Source organism: Amphiprion ocellaris, chromosome 24, assembly GCF_022539595.1.
Source record: "Amphiprion ocellaris isolate individual 3 ecotype Okinawa chromosome 24, ASM2253959v1, whole genome shotgun sequence".
Taxonomy (NCBI): Eukaryota; Metazoa; Chordata; class Actinopteri; family Pomacentridae; genus Amphiprion; species Amphiprion ocellaris.
This window is the reverse complement of record NC_072789.1, coordinates 5,319,185-5,339,533: the sequence shown is the minus strand read 5'-3', so window position 1 is coordinate 5,339,533 and position 20,349 is coordinate 5,319,185. Positions and strand designations below refer to the sequence as shown.

The 20,349-nt window shown below is 39.2% G+C and overlaps 1 protein-coding gene across 5 annotated transcripts in view; it reads left to right on the top strand.

The window, feature by feature from the left end:
• The window catches only part of LOC111571714 (FERM and PDZ domain-containing protein 4-like), an 83,549-nt gene that overhangs the window by 52,269 nt on the left and 10,931 nt on the right, over window positions 1-20,349 (top strand). For 4 of the 5 annotated variants that reach the window (XM_023275015.3, XM_035950370.2, XM_055008634.1 and 1 more), the window contains exons 2-10: window positions 2,264-2,386; window positions 9,384-9,535; window positions 11,951-12,053; window positions 12,906-12,951; window positions 14,149-14,253; window positions 14,444-14,551; window positions 17,427-17,558; window positions 19,019-19,138; window positions 19,608-19,744. In XM_023275015.3, the coding sequence (XP_023130783.3) occupies window positions 2,264-2,386; window positions 9,384-9,535; window positions 11,951-12,053; window positions 12,906-12,951; window positions 14,149-14,253; window positions 14,444-14,551; window positions 17,427-17,558; window positions 19,019-19,138; window positions 19,608-19,744 (1,026 nt within the window). Of the gene's footprint in view, window positions 1-689; window positions 1,216-2,263; window positions 2,387-9,383; window positions 9,536-11,950; window positions 12,054-12,905; window positions 12,952-14,148; window positions 14,254-14,443; window positions 14,552-17,426; window positions 17,559-19,018; window positions 19,139-19,607; window positions 19,745-20,349 lie in introns of those variants that run through there. The other variant, XM_035950368.2, reaches the window with a different exon arrangement.

Below are 20,349 nucleotides of genomic sequence, written 5' to 3'. Positions count from 1 at the left end.
TTAGATAGGACATCTGCAAATCAGAAACCACTTGCTGTCCTCCCTGAGTTTAACCAAACATGGCCAAGCTTCATGCAACAGTTTTTCAAGGATCACTCAGGACTACATATCCTGGAGATGGTACTTTCTTCTTCAAAAAGACCCTGAAAGAGCTTCTATAGGGGCAGTTCTTGTGGTCAAAACATATCTAAAGGGTTAGGATGTCAAACACCAACCTGCAAGTTTCTGCACTATAAACAAGCCAAATGTGAGCATGCTAGCATCAAAATCTTCACATTGCATCCATTTTCTTGAATAAGCCACCACTTTTTTTTTTTAAACATAACCATTTGTCCTTTTCACTCTCATTCTGACAAAATAAGAATTCTCTGAATGAAGACCAGAAATGATGAGTGAAATAGCCGTGCTGTCCAGGTGAACTTCATCAGTTTCCTCTTCCCATTTCTCGCTGCGAGATTCCACCTCTGAGCTGGAGCTATGTTTCTTTACACGCTGTTGCTCTCCGAAAATCCTCTTACTCCACACACACACACACACACACACGCACACACACACACACACACACGTATATATACACAGCTGAGCACACTCACTCATACACACAGAAATACTCATACTCACACACAGCGTGGATTTGTTTTCTCTGTGATGAGAGGGATTATGGGATAAAGTAGACGAAGCCACGGCAGTTTAGTTCAGTTTGGACCAAAGCTGCTCTCAGCAGCAGCACAATGACAAATGCAGACGGGTGTCTGGCCGCACACTGGAGATCTGCACAGCCGGTAACGCTGTGGTCGCTGCATATTTTGAGCACAAGAGCCTCTGATTGGGATTCTGAAGTGGCGGTGGATCTGTTTTGCTTTCATATGACTGAAGATCAGCAGAAGCACATGCATCGAAGCGTGATCCGAGGATGGCAGCGGAATAGAAACTCAAAAGCCCGACAGTGTTGAATTGGAGCTGTTGCTTTTAAGGATAACTTGAATATCATCTGTTTTTGTTTTGATGCCTTTACAGTTTTTGTGAATGGAAGCACTGAAGTTTTTTCTCGAGACAATCGAAACAACGCTTTAGTTTTTCTCTTGCTTTTGTTCAATCTGTTTCCTTTTTCATACAACGCAAGCTATGACATGAATGCCTGATGTATCCAACCCATCAACAGCACAAAATGGGAATCGATCAGCTGGATTCTTACGGTGATGACGTCCTTATCTAGTATGCACTTTCACCTTTTTTATGCTTCTTTATTAGCATATGACTGATCAATTAGACCTTTCAGCTGCTTTCATTGGAAAAGGCCCAAAAGCTGAAACATCTAATGTAGAAAAAACCCTGGCGTATCAGCTGTATAATAGAATATTAGTCTACATTTTCACTCTGAAATGCCATTAATCCTTTAATTGTTCATGCAGCTGTGCATCAGCGTGCTACCACAGGAAGGATCTCCATAGACTTTAGCAGAAGAAGGAAGTGCTCTAAATAAAATAAATCAAACCCAAGCATGAAGTGCACAGATGCTTACATTGAGCAGCATTTCTGCGACTTAATGATCTTTTAATGCATTTGTTATTGTTTCTGTAGAGACTTATGGAGTGGATGCTGTAGGATCTGTGCACGATTAGTCACCGCACTGTAAAATGTGAGACATTAGAGGCTTGTAACTCAGCATAGTTGATTCGCGATGATGAAACGTCCAATTCTCATTATAGGATTTTTGCATAATTCACACTGGGGTGCCACAGTGGAGACACTTTCTTCTCCCAGCTCCTCTCTGTCAGTCTCCATTCCCACCCTCCTGGAGTCCACAGTGACATTGTTAGCGTAATCTGCAATAAGTGGAATCAGCCGTCACATCAGTGCCTTCCCTCGCTGCATACATAAATTTTTTTTTGCAGAGCGACTACCCCATCGCTGCTCGTACATGCGGCCATTGATTGCCTATCTCTAGAGCCAATGAGCTGTTATTTGACTGCGGTCGATTGCACTAAGCAGTGCTGTCTCACACTGCAAGCCACACCGAGAGACAAGAAGTCACACTAATTGGACTGAGAGGAATCTAACCAGAGGTGCACAAAGTGTTTCAGAGTGCCTTTATGTGCACAGAGGGTGGTGGGATTTCTCAAGTAAGATGATCCCTGTTCAAAAACCTTTCACTGACTCTCAAGAGCTGAGACAAAAAATTTTGTTCACTTTCTTGTTTTCGAGGCTGGTCCTTGTTTATGTGAATGCGTCAACGCTGATTCCATCGTCCTTTATGTTTCAGCCATAAGAACAAAACGTCGGGCTGGCCGCCCCCTGGTCCAGGCTCCTGGAGTGGACTGCAGGGTCCCCCATACAGCTGGGACAGCATGAACAACAGCAGGGAGGGACGGGACTGCTTCACTAAGTATGTATGATGCTAAACACGTGGCATGCATGTGCTTAAATATGTGGAAGTAATACATGAAAGCACAATTATACACTCGAACGAATCACTATAGTTTCCGCAATCACATCTGGTTACATCATGGAAACTCAATGGAGAATTGTAGTGTCAATTTTAATACAGAATCATGATTAGTTGTGTACATAAGGCAGATATGTTGCAGATATTCATGGCAGTGACCATAAGAACGAGTTTATAGATACAAATGGGGTTCCTCCTTAGGGTTCCTGAATCCAGCCTTAGAGACAGGGTGAGGGATTTGGACATCCGGAGGAAGCTTGGAAAGGAGTTCCTGCTCTTTTGTGTCAAAAGTAGCTGGTTAAAGTGGTTCAGGGATTGATTGATGTGCCTCCCGATTGACTCCCTTTGGAGGTTTTCTTGACATGTTCAACTGAGAACTGAGACCCCAAGATAGACCTAGAACTTGCTTTTTGGAGTTACATGTCTCATCTGACCTGGGAGCCCCTTGGGACAGCCAGGAGGAACTGGAAAGTGTTGGTGGGAAGAGCCTGCTGCAACCCCACCTCCGATAAGTGGAACAAAATGGATGGATTGACGTTTAAATTCAGTTAGATTATCACCTCGCACAGTTGGTAGCAGTATAATGAGGTGTATTTAGGCATTTAATCATGAAGTACCAACAATGCATATTGATTAATCTGAATGAAATGACAGAATTATGCACGGAATGCGGGAATTTGCAGTGTGTAGCGTACAGTGTAAAAAGAAGTAATTATGTACAATTAAACCTTTAAACACCCGTCATAATGGAATACAAACTGAGTTAAATATGTATGACAGCCTGCACATACAATATGCATGAAGACCTTATGTTCCATTCTTGAAGCCACTACTAAAGATAAAACATACCGAATGAGCCATTTACGCCTAGTTTCATTTGCCCTTTCCTCCCTACGAGTACATAAAGGAGCCAATGTATAGGTAATTTCGCTTTGCATATGTACATGCACTGCCTGTTGTCGCTGTGAATTTGTCATGCAGGGAGAAATCTTCCGTCATATAAGTATGCAAATGCCCATGCTGGTCCGGGGTTGAGGTGTTAGTGTACAGAACATTATGCACAACGCGTCTGGCTACATGAATACACAGTGGAACAGGCTCTGATTTCTCTGTTGCTATGAAAAGATTCGGTCATAAATTACTTTTTTGTGTGCATGTGGTGGTGGGAATCCAAAAAAAAAAAAAAAAAGACTGATCACTCTTAATGCTTGATGTATGTCATCCTCCAACGTCTTCTTTCTCTTTTTACCCTTCCTTATATATCCTCTGGACTTCTGTCATTTTAGTGCAGCTGTAAATAAATCAAAATTTAGTTGCAAGCTTGTTTTTGGAAGTCTGGCCTGTCAAGAGAAGAGTTGTGGCTCGCTATGAGAAGAGCTGACAGGTTGCAGATACCTTTTAACCCAGCCACCACTCACACATAAACACCCAAAAAACCTGCTTCCCTTTCCTCGAGTATTCTCAAAACAAATTTAAAAATAGTGATAAAAGTCCATCTGACAAATAACGGCGTTCACATTGACAAACTTATACTTGGCATATTCTTCTTATTTGAATTTTGCAGTGCAGTTTGTGCTTTTACAACTTTCAGTGTGCAACACTCCCAGATTGAACCCTGTTTAACTGCTTTGGATATACAGGTGGGCAGCAACTGATAACATTCTCAAACAAGTTGTCTGTGTAGCATTTCATAGATAACATAAAATGTTTCTAGTGAGTTTTTTTTTTTTTTCTTTTTCATTAGGCTCCCTGAAAAGTTTCTGTTGCCTAAGCTGACTTTTAATAAGTGTAGGAGTTGCAGTAGTGCAGGTGGTAGAGGACAAACACCCTTTTTTTTTTTTCCTTAAATTGGCACCACTGCAGTGTGGTTTGCTGGATTTTCAGGCCACAGGTCACAAGTAAGGTCCTGCAAATCCAGCATATATATAAATCAGTCCTGATCGTTTAAACTGCACAGAACAATCTCATTAATTGACATCATCCCACATTAGATGTCATGAAACCACTCAGCCCTACTTGTATGCACATTTATAGGTTGTGGCGCCTAATAGTTAAGATTAGGTTAGCGATGTCTGTTAATCTTATTATATAACTCTAAAGTGCTCCGCTTTGTGATTGATGGAATTACATCTTTATTGACTCATGATACACTCACTGAGAAATGATCTCATGAAAAATCACTGTGGTGAGCCTAAACCTGACATTAGCAGGAAGTGAAGCAACCATTTGTCCCCGAAATTGTGTTTTTATGAGCAAATACCAACTTTTTTGCGCAGTAAAATGTCCAGTGATTTCTAATTTGATGTTTACACCCAGTCAGTTGTTCAGTTAACCCTTTGATACGTAGTGTGGGTCAAGAGATACCCATTTTCCATGGGATTTGGGTCACTTTTGACCCATGTTGTCCATCAGAGGGTTAAACCTGTAACATTTGGCAACATCTGGCTGCCATCTGGTTCAATTATCTTACAGTTAATAAAAGTTTTGGTTGAACAGTCAAAACCTCAACAATTACAACTGCTATGTGATAAGAAAAGACAACTGTGGACAAGTGGGAATTATAGGGTTTGCATTAGGGGGCGACCAATATTGGTTTGGACGATAATCCGGACCGATATATTCAGTGTTTTTCAAATTATTGGTTTCCTTATTGTTCTCTAATAGATTTCTAATATAAGAATTTAATTAAAAAATGTGCTGCTACTGAGCAACATAGGTAAAACTGTTGGCCTCCATCATTACTAATAATAGGTATCAGTTTTGCCATTGACAAAACCAGTCAGTTGACCTTTAGTTGCTACTATCCTCAATTCCATTCTTTCATGACTGGCAGCCATATCAGCATTTGACCTTTAGTTTTCAGCTTTCCCCCTGACCCCATCACCCTCACAACAGTCCTTCTGTGGGATTAAATCCCACTGACCCTGACAAAGAAGATGAGCCAGCGTCGCAGATTGGAACATGCTTCATTACAGACAGATTTAGCCCCAGATTTCTGCGCCGTATGTACAATACAGATCAATGTGATAACCAGGGAGAGAATGAGAAAGCGCAAGAGTAATGGGAGGAGGAGAAAAAAAAACTTGGGAAGTGGGTCAGAGATTGATATGGATTGGCTGGAGATAAAGTTGCATCCCGTGCGGTTGGAACATGCTTCATCGGATTTAGGCAAAGCTGCAGGTGTATATATATATATATATTTTTATATATATATATATATATATATATATATATATATATATATATATATATATATATATATATATATATACATTGAGTAATGACTAGATAAATAGCTTTGCAGACAAAAATCATGTGCTTGCACACATCTATGACTATGTGGGAGGGATGAGGCTGGAAATTCAGAAGATCGCCTATATGGAATATCAAGACACACAATAATGGAGTGGATGCTGGCCAGGCAACAAAAGACACCATGTACTGGACTTTATAGCGAAAAGGAAGCAACAGCTGCCAAGGGAGCTTTTTAAGCTGCAAAAAAAAGGACAGAGGGAGAAATCAAGAGACAGAGAGAATGAGTTAACCCTACTGAAAGTGTATATCACCTCTTAATTAACAGGCACTTTGCATTCTCAATGTCTCGGCCGAGACAGACGTCTGAGGTTCAGCAAGCAGGAAGTCATTTAAAAAGGTGCATTTAAATTTTAGCGGCGCTCTCATCCTGAGTGCAGTGACTTGCAGGAAGGCAAAGAAAAGGACGATGTTAAATTTCGCCAATATTAAACTGTATTTAAGTTGCGCAAAAGATCGGTGGCCACAGATAGCTGCCAGCCACTCATAAAAACCATTCATTAAGAAATTTGCCACCGTGATTTAATGTCAGTCTCTTAGAAGGAGCACAAACTTCTTTCAAGATTCACCGTTTTGCATGCTTCAGCAGTCACACTGGGTGGATTTACCTGAAATTCTGCAGCGTTAAACGAGCGAAAAAATGCAATGCGACCACTTTTGCTAAACTGGAAGTGCCTCGGTCGCTTTCTCGGGCCATGCATCACTAGTGATAGCACTTTATCCACCTAAGCATAAAGCTGAGGAACCAACAGCCTCAAGGGTTCATTTCCACATATATAAAAACGGTATTGATGAGACTGGAACTGTCCAGAGCTCAGCACATGGAGCATCAAGCTTAAGAGTAGCCCAGAGAAGATATCAGGAAATGTAGTTAAAATGCAGACAGGCTTCTCATCCATTGATAGTGGTTGATTAAATTGAACACAGTGACTAATTAAGATTAAACTATTTTTAAAATTAGTGTTCCCAGCTTGCTTAAAACCCTTGAAAAATAGTCTGAAAGATCTTCTTAACACATGATATCGATATCTGAGGCTCAACATCCTTGCTTGTTGATAATCCATGGAAAATACATGGAAATAAAAGTGCATTCTTGTTCTTGTAATATTGAAGTTACCTTTAAAACAGTACCGTCACAATCACATTGTCCACGATAGTAAAGGCATCACAAAACATGATTCTTGTTACACTGCGAGACAATCCTCTCTGACACCTCACTATATCTATGGAATAAAAAATAACCCTAAAAAGGAAAAAATAAGGAAATATGTAATCATTCACTGCCTCGTAGTGTCTGAGTGTTTGTGTATTATCATTGTTATTCAGTTGTCTTAATATGGCATTTGATTTATTTTTCCTAGCTGTCTGCAGTTTCCATCATTTTCCGCTCAAGTTAGTTAGCTTCTGAAACCTAATAAAAATAGGGACTCAATTGATGGGGGAACCAATTTAGAGCATCTGCATGTTTCAATATAAGTTTAGATGCTTGTTGCCATTGTATTAATAACAAATTGCAGGAGAAAGTGATATATATTATTGCATGTTCTCTTTAGTCCAAATTCTTTAAGTTATATGAAAATGAATCTTAGACCTGATCCATGTTTTATAGCACTGTTTGACTGTTTAACTCACATGCTTTCAGATTTTAAAACACTTTTACAAGGCTTCTAAGGTTAGGAGTATACACAAGTAATGAAATGCTACTTAGCCTTGGAAGTAATCCTGGGTTAGAATTAAAGTGCAGGTATTAATGTCAAGTTTGTGTCGTGTAGAATGTGGGTATTGGTTAGAAAAAAAAAAACAAAAAACTGCAAATTTCCTTCATTTAACAACTCAGTTTGGCAGCTGCTAGTCTTCTAATGCCACTTCTCTTACTCATTACACCAAACAATAAATATCAAGGTACATTTCTGCAACGGATGTCAGAATGCCTATCAAGAAATAGTGTCAAAAACAGTATAAATGGCAACTATCCAAGAGTGCAATTTAAACATAGCGGAATAATGCTCGACTGAAGAGGTGTTTATTTACTTTAACAAACGAGTTGGACTGACAACCACGTTTGCTTGCATTTGTTGCACTTCCATACTTCTTAGTGCAAAGTTGGCTAGATTGGCGCTTTGCCAGTCACAATTCTGACTTGAATGTTAAATCCTATTCACCAGTGGAAAGCTATTAATTATCACAGAGTGCAGATAAAGATGGATGGTGCACTGTTGTTTCCGTTCACTGTTCAAAAGTGGAGCCAGAAATTGGTTTCTGAGAAATTGTTTTGAAGCTCAGTGTGGTTTCTCCCACCATTGATGTCTAGCTAGTCAACAACGTGAAGCTGAGATTACCTATGCAAGCATCTTTGGGCCATTAACTCTCTAGCCACAGCACACACCAGTCATTTAAAGTAACAAAGCCCTTAATTATGTATAACTTTAAGCCCCAAAACGATTTCAACAATTGAGTAACCCAAAAATTCACCATGAACTTGGAAATTAGGTTTTGAGTTCAAGCTACCGCAGGCTGTTCCAGGGTGTAAACATGTTTTTTTCTGGTGTAAATTTGGACGTTTTAACCTGAAGTTCTATGAGGATTGATCCACTCTGGAGCCAGCCTCTAGTGGTCATTTGGGGAACTGCAGGTTCTGGTGCTTCTGCATTAATGTCATCATATTTCCACATATTTCCACCAGAATCTGTGCAATACTGACAGGTTACTAAGTCACTTCTCATTATAAAGGTATGACTGCACAATCACACTTCAAAGGAGTGTTTAATGAATACACAGTTATCTTTTCCGTAGTCTTTGCCATGTGAAATACAGATATCCTGCCATTCTATATGCATTTCTGTTACATCTATTAGTTTGTAACCGCAGGAAACACTGTTCAGGAAAGCTCAGGTCATCTGTGAAAGAGACCTGCCAAATGCTCAGGTCTCAGAATCAATTAAACTGAAATTAATTGGAAAAAGTGCAAAACTAGGAATGGATTTCACAATAATGACTATAACTGTAATCAACAGCTGCAGAAAATAAGAAAAAAGGACCTTTACAGAGCCTGCATTAAAAAGATGTACAAGTTTTTACAGACTGAAAAATGAATAATTGTGACCTCATTAAATGATCGGTGCACTTTCATTCGGGATTGTCTGTGGACTTTTATGTGGCTGTAAGAGGCAAATAGCTTCCAGATTGCAAATCCGCGGCATTTTATGAATGCAGAACCTGTGCTCTCTGCTATAAGTGGCTCTTAAGCATAAAATGTTGCAAACCTAAGCCAAAGCTCTGATTTATGAAAAGCAGATCGAACGACTCAAATCACTCATTCTGAGTTTAATGTTATCTGTTGAAGCTGAAACTCTTACTTCTGTACCAATGAATTAATTTATCGACTTCTAATTTGCACTCAGTCATGTTCTTTAACCAGCAGAAGAGATTTGATCTGTCATTACCGGCTGCATGCCATCGTGAATTGAAAGTAATTGCTGACTCATTTTACGTCACTCTGGGTCAGTAAGTCAGTCAGCAAAATGCCTGAACTTTAAGTGAATTAAAGCAAGATGTGCTTTTTCCTTGTGTTTCTTTTACCACATAAATTGAACTCATTTGTTCCTTGTTTTTCCTTATTTTCCAGCCAAGTGTCCCACAGCAGCTCCCTGGAGGAGGTCCACCTCGATGGGGTCCCTCCTGCTCCCCGATTGGTGGAGATGAGACGGGACCCGGTCCTGGGCTTTGGCTTTGTGGCGGGAAGCGAAAAACCGGTGGTGGTCCGCTCTGTTACACCAGGTGGGTGTCAAATCGTACACATTAATGTCAAATGTTTCATCCAATCCATTATACAAGGGCTCCTCGGTTTACGATGTCCTCGACCTACGGCGTTTCGTCGTTACGTTGGAACTGGTCACGTTGGAACTGGTTACGTGGAACTAGTTGGCAAGCAGAGCGAATGAATATGTCGTCGTGCGGCGCTATAAGACGGCTTTGTGTACATTCTCCGGTTGTGTTCCACCTTGGATTGTGCTGTGTTCGCTAACTTTTTGCCCTTCATTATGACTCCCAAGCTTAAGTCAGACTCTTCTGATGGCAAAGAAAATGGTGATGATAAAAGCTGCAGCTGTCCAACTAGTTAAACTCGTGCTTACAAAATGAATCATGAGACATAGCAAACTTGACTTCTTTACTGTGGCTCTTGATACACATTACAGACAGAGTAAAGACGGCAACAAAAACAGAATAAAGCAACATAAATACATGTAAATAAATCCTTTTAACTTGACCAGTAAGTCAAAAAATGATGTTTATTACTTATGACATTGCCTCTGTGGCGTTTACAAAGTAGAGAGCCGCGCATCCAGAAAAGCATGTACATGTGTAAAGCTAAACATCAGAATAGCGGACATGAAGTGACAACTGTCAAGAGACAACTTCAAAATAAAGGCATTTTCAAAATAAAAGTACATTGATAATTCTGCCTGAAGGGTAACATACCATGGAAGTGGAATTAGATATAATAAAACGCTCGTAACGGAGCTAAACACCGACGAACATCAACATTATAAGATCAAGTTATAAAAATAGTGGAACATATTCTGTTATCTTGTTGTAAAATGACTCACATGTGCATGAAAGTCATCAATATCCATGTCTTTCATGAAGAATTGATCAATATCGTGATGCACGGAACAGTTTTGTTTACATTTTCTCTGGAGTTCCGACTTAAGGCTGCCAAGCTGTACTGTTGAGCAAACATCTCCAAGAAGGAATTCTGCTGTTACTGCCCACCAACGCTCACTGTTTGGGAATTCTCTCATCTAGCAGCGAAAATCCACTTACATCAATCTGTAAGAACGGAGCTCTTTGAACCCTCTCTGCAATTTAACAAGAAACACATTATGTTCCATATAATTTCTCTTAAAGTTGCATTTAATTCTTACAGACAGCTGCATTTATATTATTTAAGTACTGTATCGACAGAATAAACGAACTTGCTTCATATTTCCCTTAACTTCTGCAGAAAAAATCCAAGTCAGAATTGAGACATTTTTCATATTATCTGGACTTATCATGGTTTTCTCGCCATTTTCCTGCCCAGCATGCCTAGCGGGCCAGCTGCTTTGCTGTCAGTCATCTGTCAAATCATCACAGACACACAAAATTCGTTCATGTCGCATCCCCTGTGAACCATAGTTTCTAAGGCCTTTAGTTTTTTGGCCTTGTATAACCAGAAAACATCATTTTAGACCAGTTGTTTGGTGCACAAACATGTGAAAAAGATGCCATTTGTTCATGTTACACTGTAACACCATTGTGCAGGAATGTATTTTCTCCATTTTTCTCAGAGTTGCTATCACGATTTGAGCAAAAGCTGATTTTTAAAGCTGTTGCTATCACATTGCAAACTTTCCTCCATCTGAAAGAATTTCCATTACGTGAAGTACTGAAGTTGTACCACCCAGTCATTCCTCTGGGTGTTTGAGTGACTCAAAGTAAAACATTAAACTCTGGCAAGATGTGATAAAGCTACAAAAAGAAAACAATACCACTGCAACAAAGAAAATGTAAGAACTCAAGTACTAATACCTCCAGCTCTGCTCGAGCGCAGATCTGAGAGTGTTTATGAGTTTGTTTTCACCATTTGAAGCGTGCTAATCAGCTCAAACAGCTGCTAACGGGATTGTTTACCACGAAACCATGCAGACTGTTGGATGTTACAGCCTGCGATTGCACACGTAAGTTAGTGCTGACCACACGCAAGAAAGAAAATGAACACAGAATTATGACTGAACTGTTTTGGTTGACTAGCTGATTGTCAAATTGCTGCCAAACTGCTGCTTACAGACTCCAATCAGCTGTCAGCTCTATTGGCTGCACAGATGCACAGAGTGATTAGGCATCTCAATAATCAATCAGTGCTGAATTCTAAGCAGACAATTGAACTAATGAATATTCTGTTTGGACTGGCTGCCCGAGGAAGGGAACACATGCGCTCACAGGCAGTAGATTAATGCTCACATTTATTAAATGACACACTCAACAAAGTGGATTTATCTACAAATTACCTGCACGGTGACACACACACACAAAAAAGGCACAAATACATATTCAGCAGCTTTATTCGCAGATAATCATCAGTAAATGTTTGTAAATGCTGTTTTGGCACAGCGGTTTGACGGCTTGTTTTACATGTGTTTGTGCGTTTAGGTGGTCCATCAGAGGGGAAGCTGCTGCCGGGCGATGAGATCATCATGATCAACGATGAACCCGTCAGCTCGGCTCCGAGAGAACGGGTCATCGATCTCGTCAGGTAAAGAACCTCGGGGACGGGATCAGATCAGATCAACTCAGGAGGTGGATTTTATATAGAGAGAGGTCCATTTCACTAATATATTATAAACTAGACGTATTTGTCACATTATTTTTAGTGTTTTTTTTTCTACATATATTGTCTTTAACTACGGTGCTCATAGTCATAAAAACAATTTTAAAAAAAGGCAAATTTAAGGCAGGCAATAATCTCCAAACCATAAAAAACATACAGCTACATGTCATTGGCTTTATTGCGATTCTGTATGCAAAAGCATGCACTACCATTTCCCATCACTTCTCACTAAACTGACTTGAAAAGCAGCGTTCCATTAACATAAATTAACTTTATATTCCAATTAAAGCCGTTTCGAGCATTTTAAGCAGCGGCGTCAACATTAATCATAGCAGTAAAACAACAACAAAACAACAATTAATTAAAGTCATTATCATTCATTTGCTTTTTAAAACATCGTTAATATCAGTCCAATGAAGTTCTCGCCGATGCTCTCCACTTGTCTGCCTAATGGTAATACAGTTCTACTCATCACACAAATACAATAAATATTCTGAATTAAAGTGCTTGCTCTTTCGGTGCGTACAACTCAAAATTAGGCTTCACTCCATCAGAAATGCGGTCACTTGTTTTTTTCTTTAAATTGAATGGGAAACTAATGAGTGGGTGCGTGTTCATGCTTCTGGTTTTAGCTGTGAATGGTGTTCGCCAGAGGCATCTCATTCCATTCCACAAGAGCTAATCAAGTCCCTGTTGTTTATTTGCTTGTGTTGTTCGCTGCGATGGTCGTTTTTTTTTTCATGACCTTGTGGTTTTGCTGTCTTTTTTTCGCTTCAGGAGCTGCAAAGAATCCATCATGTTGACTGTTGTCCAGCCGTATCCTGTGAGTAGATCATGGAGTTCCTGTAAGATGTATTTGTGCTGATATGATATTTGGAATCTGGAAAAAGATTTGCTGTATGTTCATATTTTAAAAACTGGGGGGTTCAAATGAATATTTTAGAGCATAGTCATAATGACAGCTCTTAATCCTGACATAAAGGATGCTATTTGTGACTGGCCAAAAGGCTCCTCCAGGCCTGTCTCCTGCATTTAAAGGATAAATCTAGTGATATTCACTATCATTATTATTATCAACTTATCCCATAAAATGGTCAAAACCAACAATCAGTCGTTCCTACACAATACACACTGTATTCATGTACTTTTAGCCTAACGTACTTTATTCATTTGTGTGATATCATGTGATTGCGTTTGGTTCGGCTATCGGTAAAATAGTTTTTTGATGATTGTCTCCAAGTTCAGTAATGAAGTTTAAAACTAGGTAGTGCAAAACACCAATTGAATTGCATTATGTTGTGAGAAAAATGTGAGTTTTTTGCCCATTGACATCAAAATACCACTGCCTATTCCAGCTTTAAACCCACATGCATCAGGAGATATTAATATTTCTGTTACAATACCATTTATTGGTGAAGATCATGCAGTACAATCAGGAAATGCTATTAAATTGGCTTTGGGGTGAGAATATTTTATTCCACTGCAATTTATAAGGTTGATTCAGTGGTTAATATTGAGTGAATGCTGCTGTGTATCAATCCGCCTCTGAAAATAGACCCAACAATTCTATCCCTTTGAGTAACAATTGCTTAAAACTACAGTACCCAGCTTTATTTTTTGTCTGAGCATTTTTAAAGTCTCATTTTTTAAACTCTTCCATTAGGTTGGGGTTAAGGTTGAATGCAACAGAATGAAAAGTCTGTTGGTTTTGATGTTTTCATAGAGAAAAATACAGAATAAGGACAGCCTGATCTCTTAAAGGAGATGAAATGATGATTCTATATTCCTTCGTGAAAGCGCTTTTGAATTTTTTGGTCCAAATAAATCACAATTTTAAGAAAGAGAGGTAATATCGATTTAAATGTCGATTTTATTCTAAATCAGAATGTGCTGAAACCTATTTTTTTCCTCTGCATTCGAGCATGTGTTTATGCCTCTCTTTATCTCTTTCCCTCCATCTGTCCGTCTCTTTCTTCCTCTTCCACTCCTCTCTCCCTCCCTTTGGACGGTTGCCTCTTAGTCCCCTAAATCAGCGTTCATCAGTGCAGCCAAAAAAGCCATGCTCAAGTCCAATCCGGTCAAAGTGCGCTTTGCTGAGGAGGTCATTATAAACGGCCAGGTTCCAGTGAGTTCTACCCCACGCTCACACATACACACTCTTGCATGACCTATATAGGGCATGCCAGATGGTTTTCACCTAAGACGGACAGCTCAGTGACTGTGAGACAGATAAGGAAATCACAAAAATGGCACGACATTGAATTCCGGTCACGTATTAAACCGCATAAAGACTGATCGTTGTCCATCTTTTGCAGAACCCGGTGAAGGACAATTCTCTTCTGTTCATGCCAAATGTCCTGAAGGTCTACCTGGAGAACGGGCAGACAAAGTCTTTTCGCTTTGACAGCAGTACCTCGATCAAGGTGCGTGTGTTTCACCGCTTTCAGGCACATCATTAGCAGTCGCAGCTCAATCTATAATTACAAAGAGTGGAATTCATTTCAAGTTCAAATTGGCGCGTCTCGATATGCACCCAGACCATGAAATCCAGTCGTTTTTTGAGTTCCATTTGTTTGAGCACCTTATTTATTCTGTCGAGGATTTTGTGACTTGTTGATTTTTATTCAGTCGTGATCCTCAGAAATCAAGGGAGCACAATGAGTTTGTCTTCTCAGTTTCCGAGCAAAAAATGTTACCGAAATAAGGCCTTTAATTGAATATTAATCAACAGAATCTGTATTTTATCTTTCTGATGTTTTAAATCCAACATTTTGTAGTGGAGGGATAAAAATGACAACTTTAATTCTAATTGATTCCACATTAGCATTTTTTAGGTTTTAAGTGCCTAAATTATGCTGCTTAGCTCCTGAGCTACCTGGCTAAGCTATGAAATTCATCTCAAGCGATGAGGGCGACACAATTTTAGTTGTGATCATGATTTTGGCTTCCCATTATTACATGATCAACTGCGATATTGGCATTTTAAATGAGTTCTCCACTCAGAAAACTCCACTAATAGCAAACAGACCACGCAGATTAAATCTTTTGATTTCAGTTTGGATAAATCTGACATTAGAATACCTTATTTCACTCTTTTCTAAGTCATTTGTGATCACACATCTCTCTGAGTTGCGTGTGCTTCAGTAACTGAGATTAGAAGCTTCTCTGTGCACAGCCTAGCAGCTAGCATCTACCTACATGTGAGGCGTTTAGGGAACATCAGTGAATTGTAGTGTCGATCGGTAAGCAGACGTTCAGCGAGCAAATGAGGTGTTTTGTGCAGAGTTTTATTTATATTTTTCCTCTAGGAGATGCACTGAATTCAGGTAAGAAATAACCTTATTTTAAGTCTTAGTGTGCTGATCAGAATTTTCGCCATAATCAATGACAGTAATATTATCTAATGAGGTAATACATATTAATATGTGAAGAATATATAGATGTAACAACTGCATTCAATGTAAAACTGAATTCTGTGTGTATATAATAAAGGTGATTGACAATATGTGGTCCACAGTAAGTCAAGGACTGCTTTTTTTCCTATTCAGGACAGGCCTTATTATCTGAAAACAAGATTTCGAGGCTCAGCATGAGGCTATATAATTGGCAAGGTGGATGATTCATGACTCAGTGATGAACTCAGTCGCTGCTGCTGTATTATGCCTTAAACTCAGCTCGCCCATCTGATCTCTGCTGCCGTGCTACTCTATATACTGTAACTCATGTAAGCTGCCTCGGCTTCAGAGAAGCAGAAAGTAAATGATCTGATGAGTGACAGCCCTGTTGGGAGCAAAACACCTTATTTACCAAGTCATATTTTGACGTTGAAACCTGGGGAAAAGTAGCATTAAAGATGTAGTTATCAGCTGAATAAGTTAACCTCTACTTCACTTTCTTCCCAGATATATCTTCTCAGATATAAAGAACTTCTCAGTTTGTTTCTGCTGCAAGCACACAGTCCATATTGTGTGAATTTGCACAAAGTTCGTGCATAATGCCTTCATATATTCTGAATATGTTTCCCCTCGTGGACCTCTATGGTTGTGACCTAGTTCCATACAAAACTCTAATGCTACACTGTGCTGTACAGTGTGAAAAAATACAAATTGGAACAAATTGCAGATGTTGGGGGAATTGCTTAAAAGAAATCTGACAAAAGAAATCAATATTGTAGTAGTGATGTTGAATGTAATATTAGTATCATATTATTCATGCTCATACAATACTTATAAATTCAACTAACATTTAACTTGCTGTTTTCAGCAGAGATGCCAGATGTTCATGATTTAATTCCTCTGGTTGCCTTTTCATTGTTCTTTTTGGTTTACAGACTCTCTCTGCATCCCTGTACTTTTATTTTGAGTGTAATTCGTTTGCCAAAAAAGAGATAAATCACAAAATATACTAAGTTAGACATGAATTCTACTGAGAGTCATACAGTGAAAATGTCATCGTACTTTAGCCTTTTATTTGTATGTTTATATGTGTATATATGGTATTATTATTATTATTCTTTCTTTCTGACCATCCCTGAAAATTTCACTGAAATTCGTTTGTCCGTTTTGGACTAATGTTGCCAACAGACAGACAGACAGACAGACAGACAGACAGACAGACAGACAGACAGACAGACAGACAGACAGACAGACAGACAGACAGACAGACAGACAGACAGACAGACAGACAGACAGACAGACAGACAGACAGACAGACAGACAGACAGACAGACAGACAGACAGACAGACAGACAGACAGACAGACGTATGTTGATTGTCATATAACTCCGCCATATAGCATAATTTAAAAAAAAACAATTAAAATTAAACAAAGCTATAGATATTGCAATAATATCATTGTCACAATTTTTTGGCCATAAAATTTGTGCAGTCTTTCAAAAAAATGTTTAGTTTTTTATGTGTGACAATGTATATTTACAATTTTGTTTGCCATAAATGACACAAAATACAGAATAAAAAGTTTATTTGACTAATGGTAAATTTTAGATATTGTGATAATATTGTTATTGTGAACATTTTGACCATAATAATGACATAATAAAATTTTGATATGGTGACAGTCTTATTTTAGAAAAAATATTTATCTTTTTGTTTGCATGTAGATAGACAGTAGTTATACATGAGAAGCTTATTTAGCAGTGAAAAATATATTGATTTCCTGCAGAATAGTTGAAAAATAGAAACATGGGGCTCTATTAAATAACCGCGCAAAACAATTTTTCTGATTATTATTATTTTATTTTATTTTTTATTTTTTTATTTTTTTGCATTATTATTTCAGGAAGTGATCCTGACCCTGCAAGAGAAGCTGTCAATCAAATGCATTGAGCACTTCTCCCTCATGTTGGAGCAGAGGACCGAAGGCTCTGGAAGCAAACTGCTTCTCCTGCACGAACAGGAGATGCTTACTCAGGTAGATGTTTCCGCTTCTTTTTTTTTTGTCTCTTTTTACGTCTGATACACTCAAACACACACACGTACTTCCACGCACACACATTCCTGCTCAGTATTCAAGCAGCATTTAGACCCTGGTGTCATTTATCAGCACAGGCACAGCGGGGCGACAGCTCACATTACACCTACCCTCCCACAAACACACACACTCATGCACACCCCACACACACACACTCACAGTGTGCCCGCTTCATTCTAATGAGGCTGCAGGATCACAAGAGGACAATTTTAATATTCATACCACACAGTTCAGATGTGAAGCTCTGCATGTGGCGCGCACAATGGCACCGAATGTTTAAGAGTCATTCTTCTATGACAGGTCGCTAAACCGTACACTAGACTTTAATACACTTGGGTGTCAATCTCAGTGACCGGTGCATTGGAGAGAGCTGGTAGTGCTTGAAATGGAAAATAAGCTCTCTCTGTCCGCCCCTCTCTCTGCTCTCGGATATTCAATAATTTATAAAATACGATCAATATTTTAAAGATGATGCTGGACTTGTGGTTTTCTCTTGAATAAGAAATGGAATCAAATGCACAGATGACCCAGCAAGCAAGCTGGGTTTCTGTGGGTTACTGCTGCTGAATTACACAGCCGTGTCTTTAGGTCATAGCGACTCAAATAGCACTTAATATGATTATGAATATGATATCACTACTAATGCCAATTCTGCTGGTGCTACATGTGTCTCACCTGTTGTGGAATATAACTAAAAACTGAACTTTTCACTTGAATATTTACATTTTGTACTACCTTATACTTTTTCCTTGAATGTGTTTGATTTTACATACAAAACCTGATTCAAACATGATGCTAATAAGCCGTTTTAAAGAGCCCATATTCCTCTTTTTGAATTTTCTCTTTTCTTGAGCTTTTTAAAAAAACAACTGCAAACTTGTGAATGGAAAAAACAACTGAGAGGTTTTCACTCTCCTTAAGAGCTCTTGTTCTCCAGCTGGAGGCGGCTGCAACATTAAAGACAGATTGTTCTGGGAGCCTCTGAAGATCGGCTGATGAGGTGGCACCCAAGTGTCAGCGCGTCTGAGCTCCGAGCTGACAAATACCTGCTCCAGCTGTACACACAAGATATTTTTAGGTCGATCTGACTAATCACACAATAACGTCAGAGTAATGAAGTAGCTATAATGAGATGCAGAGGATAAGTGCAGCATATTTAACAGTGGTTTTCAAGGACTGAAATTTATGCAACTAAGGCTGAGATATCCTGAATTTTACCAGCCCAAAACATTGGATCCTGCTACTGCTGCTCATACTTTTCACCTATCATCACTGCTTCTACCACCACTATGCCTCCAACTCATAGTGAACCCACTTGCATCTTAGTTAATGTTATATTTCTACACATAGCTTGTTTTCATTCTGTCTTTATTCACTCTGTCTATCTTTTTGTCCCCAAGGTGACCCAGAGGCCCGGCTCTGACAAGATGAAGTGTTTCTTTAGGATCAGCTTCGTGCCCAGAGACCCCGTGGAGCTGCTCCGGAGAGACGCTGTGGCGTTTGAATACCTCTATGTTCAGGTAGCCAATGCTAATAGTAGCATTTGTAAAACTAAATAAATTAGCTAACATTTTGGAGGTGGTCTAAAAAAGACTTTAGATGACGAATAGTATTTTAATTATTAATCCTTTCAAGACAAAATCCTCGTGCAAATAAAGTCTTCAAATAAACGCTTGTATAAACTCCTTCCCTTAAATATAATAAATTGCTTCCCCACAGGATTCTTTTGATAATTAGTCAAATGAAATAGCCTGGAACAAGGAAAGCTAATCATCTTTTGTTGTTGGAGTTCACCATTGCGTGCTTCCAACTGGAAGCTGCGTCCCTTTGAAGGGATCTCAAGCCACCAAGGTTGAGAATGACGTATTTCTGCTCAGCAGTGATGCACTGCTGCTGTATTTGCTCTTCAGAGAGATAAAACATGTGCCTCAGAAGGCCACAAACTGACTTTGGGGTTCTTATGTAACTTTGTTTCCTGCTTTGCCGCAGAGTTGTAACGACGTGGTCCTGGAGCGGTTCAGCCCGGAGCTGAAGTACGACGCCGCGCTACGATTGGCTGCGCTGCAGATGTACATCCTCAACATGACAACCAGGCAGAGTCAGAAGGTCTCGCTCAAATATATCCAGTAAGTCTGTAAATGCAGTTGTGGGTATGTGTGGGCTTTTTGACACTTCTAATCTGTAATGTTAAACTGTTGTACTGCCTGGAGCAGCATCATCAAAGATAAATGAAAGACTGACGTAGACTTTCTAAAAGTTTTTTTGATGGTTTTGCAGAAGTTTGTCAGGGTTAGCAGAACACGTCCTTTTTTTCTTTCTGTCTTGATTGGATATATTTGGCTTAACAATCAGTTACATCAACTAAAAAAATAAACAAGACTCATATGATAACATTTTTTCTTAAGTGGCAAGTGATTTAACTGTCAGAACTCCAAAATTCACTAGCATCTTTAAACAGCTTGTTAATTTCCTTTAAAAATCTCCAAAATTACACTAGTTATCAGAGCCGGAAACTGTACAACCAGAAACAATCATTTGATTTTGAAATTTTGGACAGATATTGAACTAATCGTTTGTGAAATGTAGTTCAGTTGGGAAAATAAACCATATCTCAGCCAAAATATTCTGCTCTCCTTGTCTCCTTGTCACAACCAGGAAGCCATTAGTGACTCAAAGTGCAGCCAAAAGGCGCATAACAAAAGTGGAAGTGTTTCCACAGAGCAGATAAGAC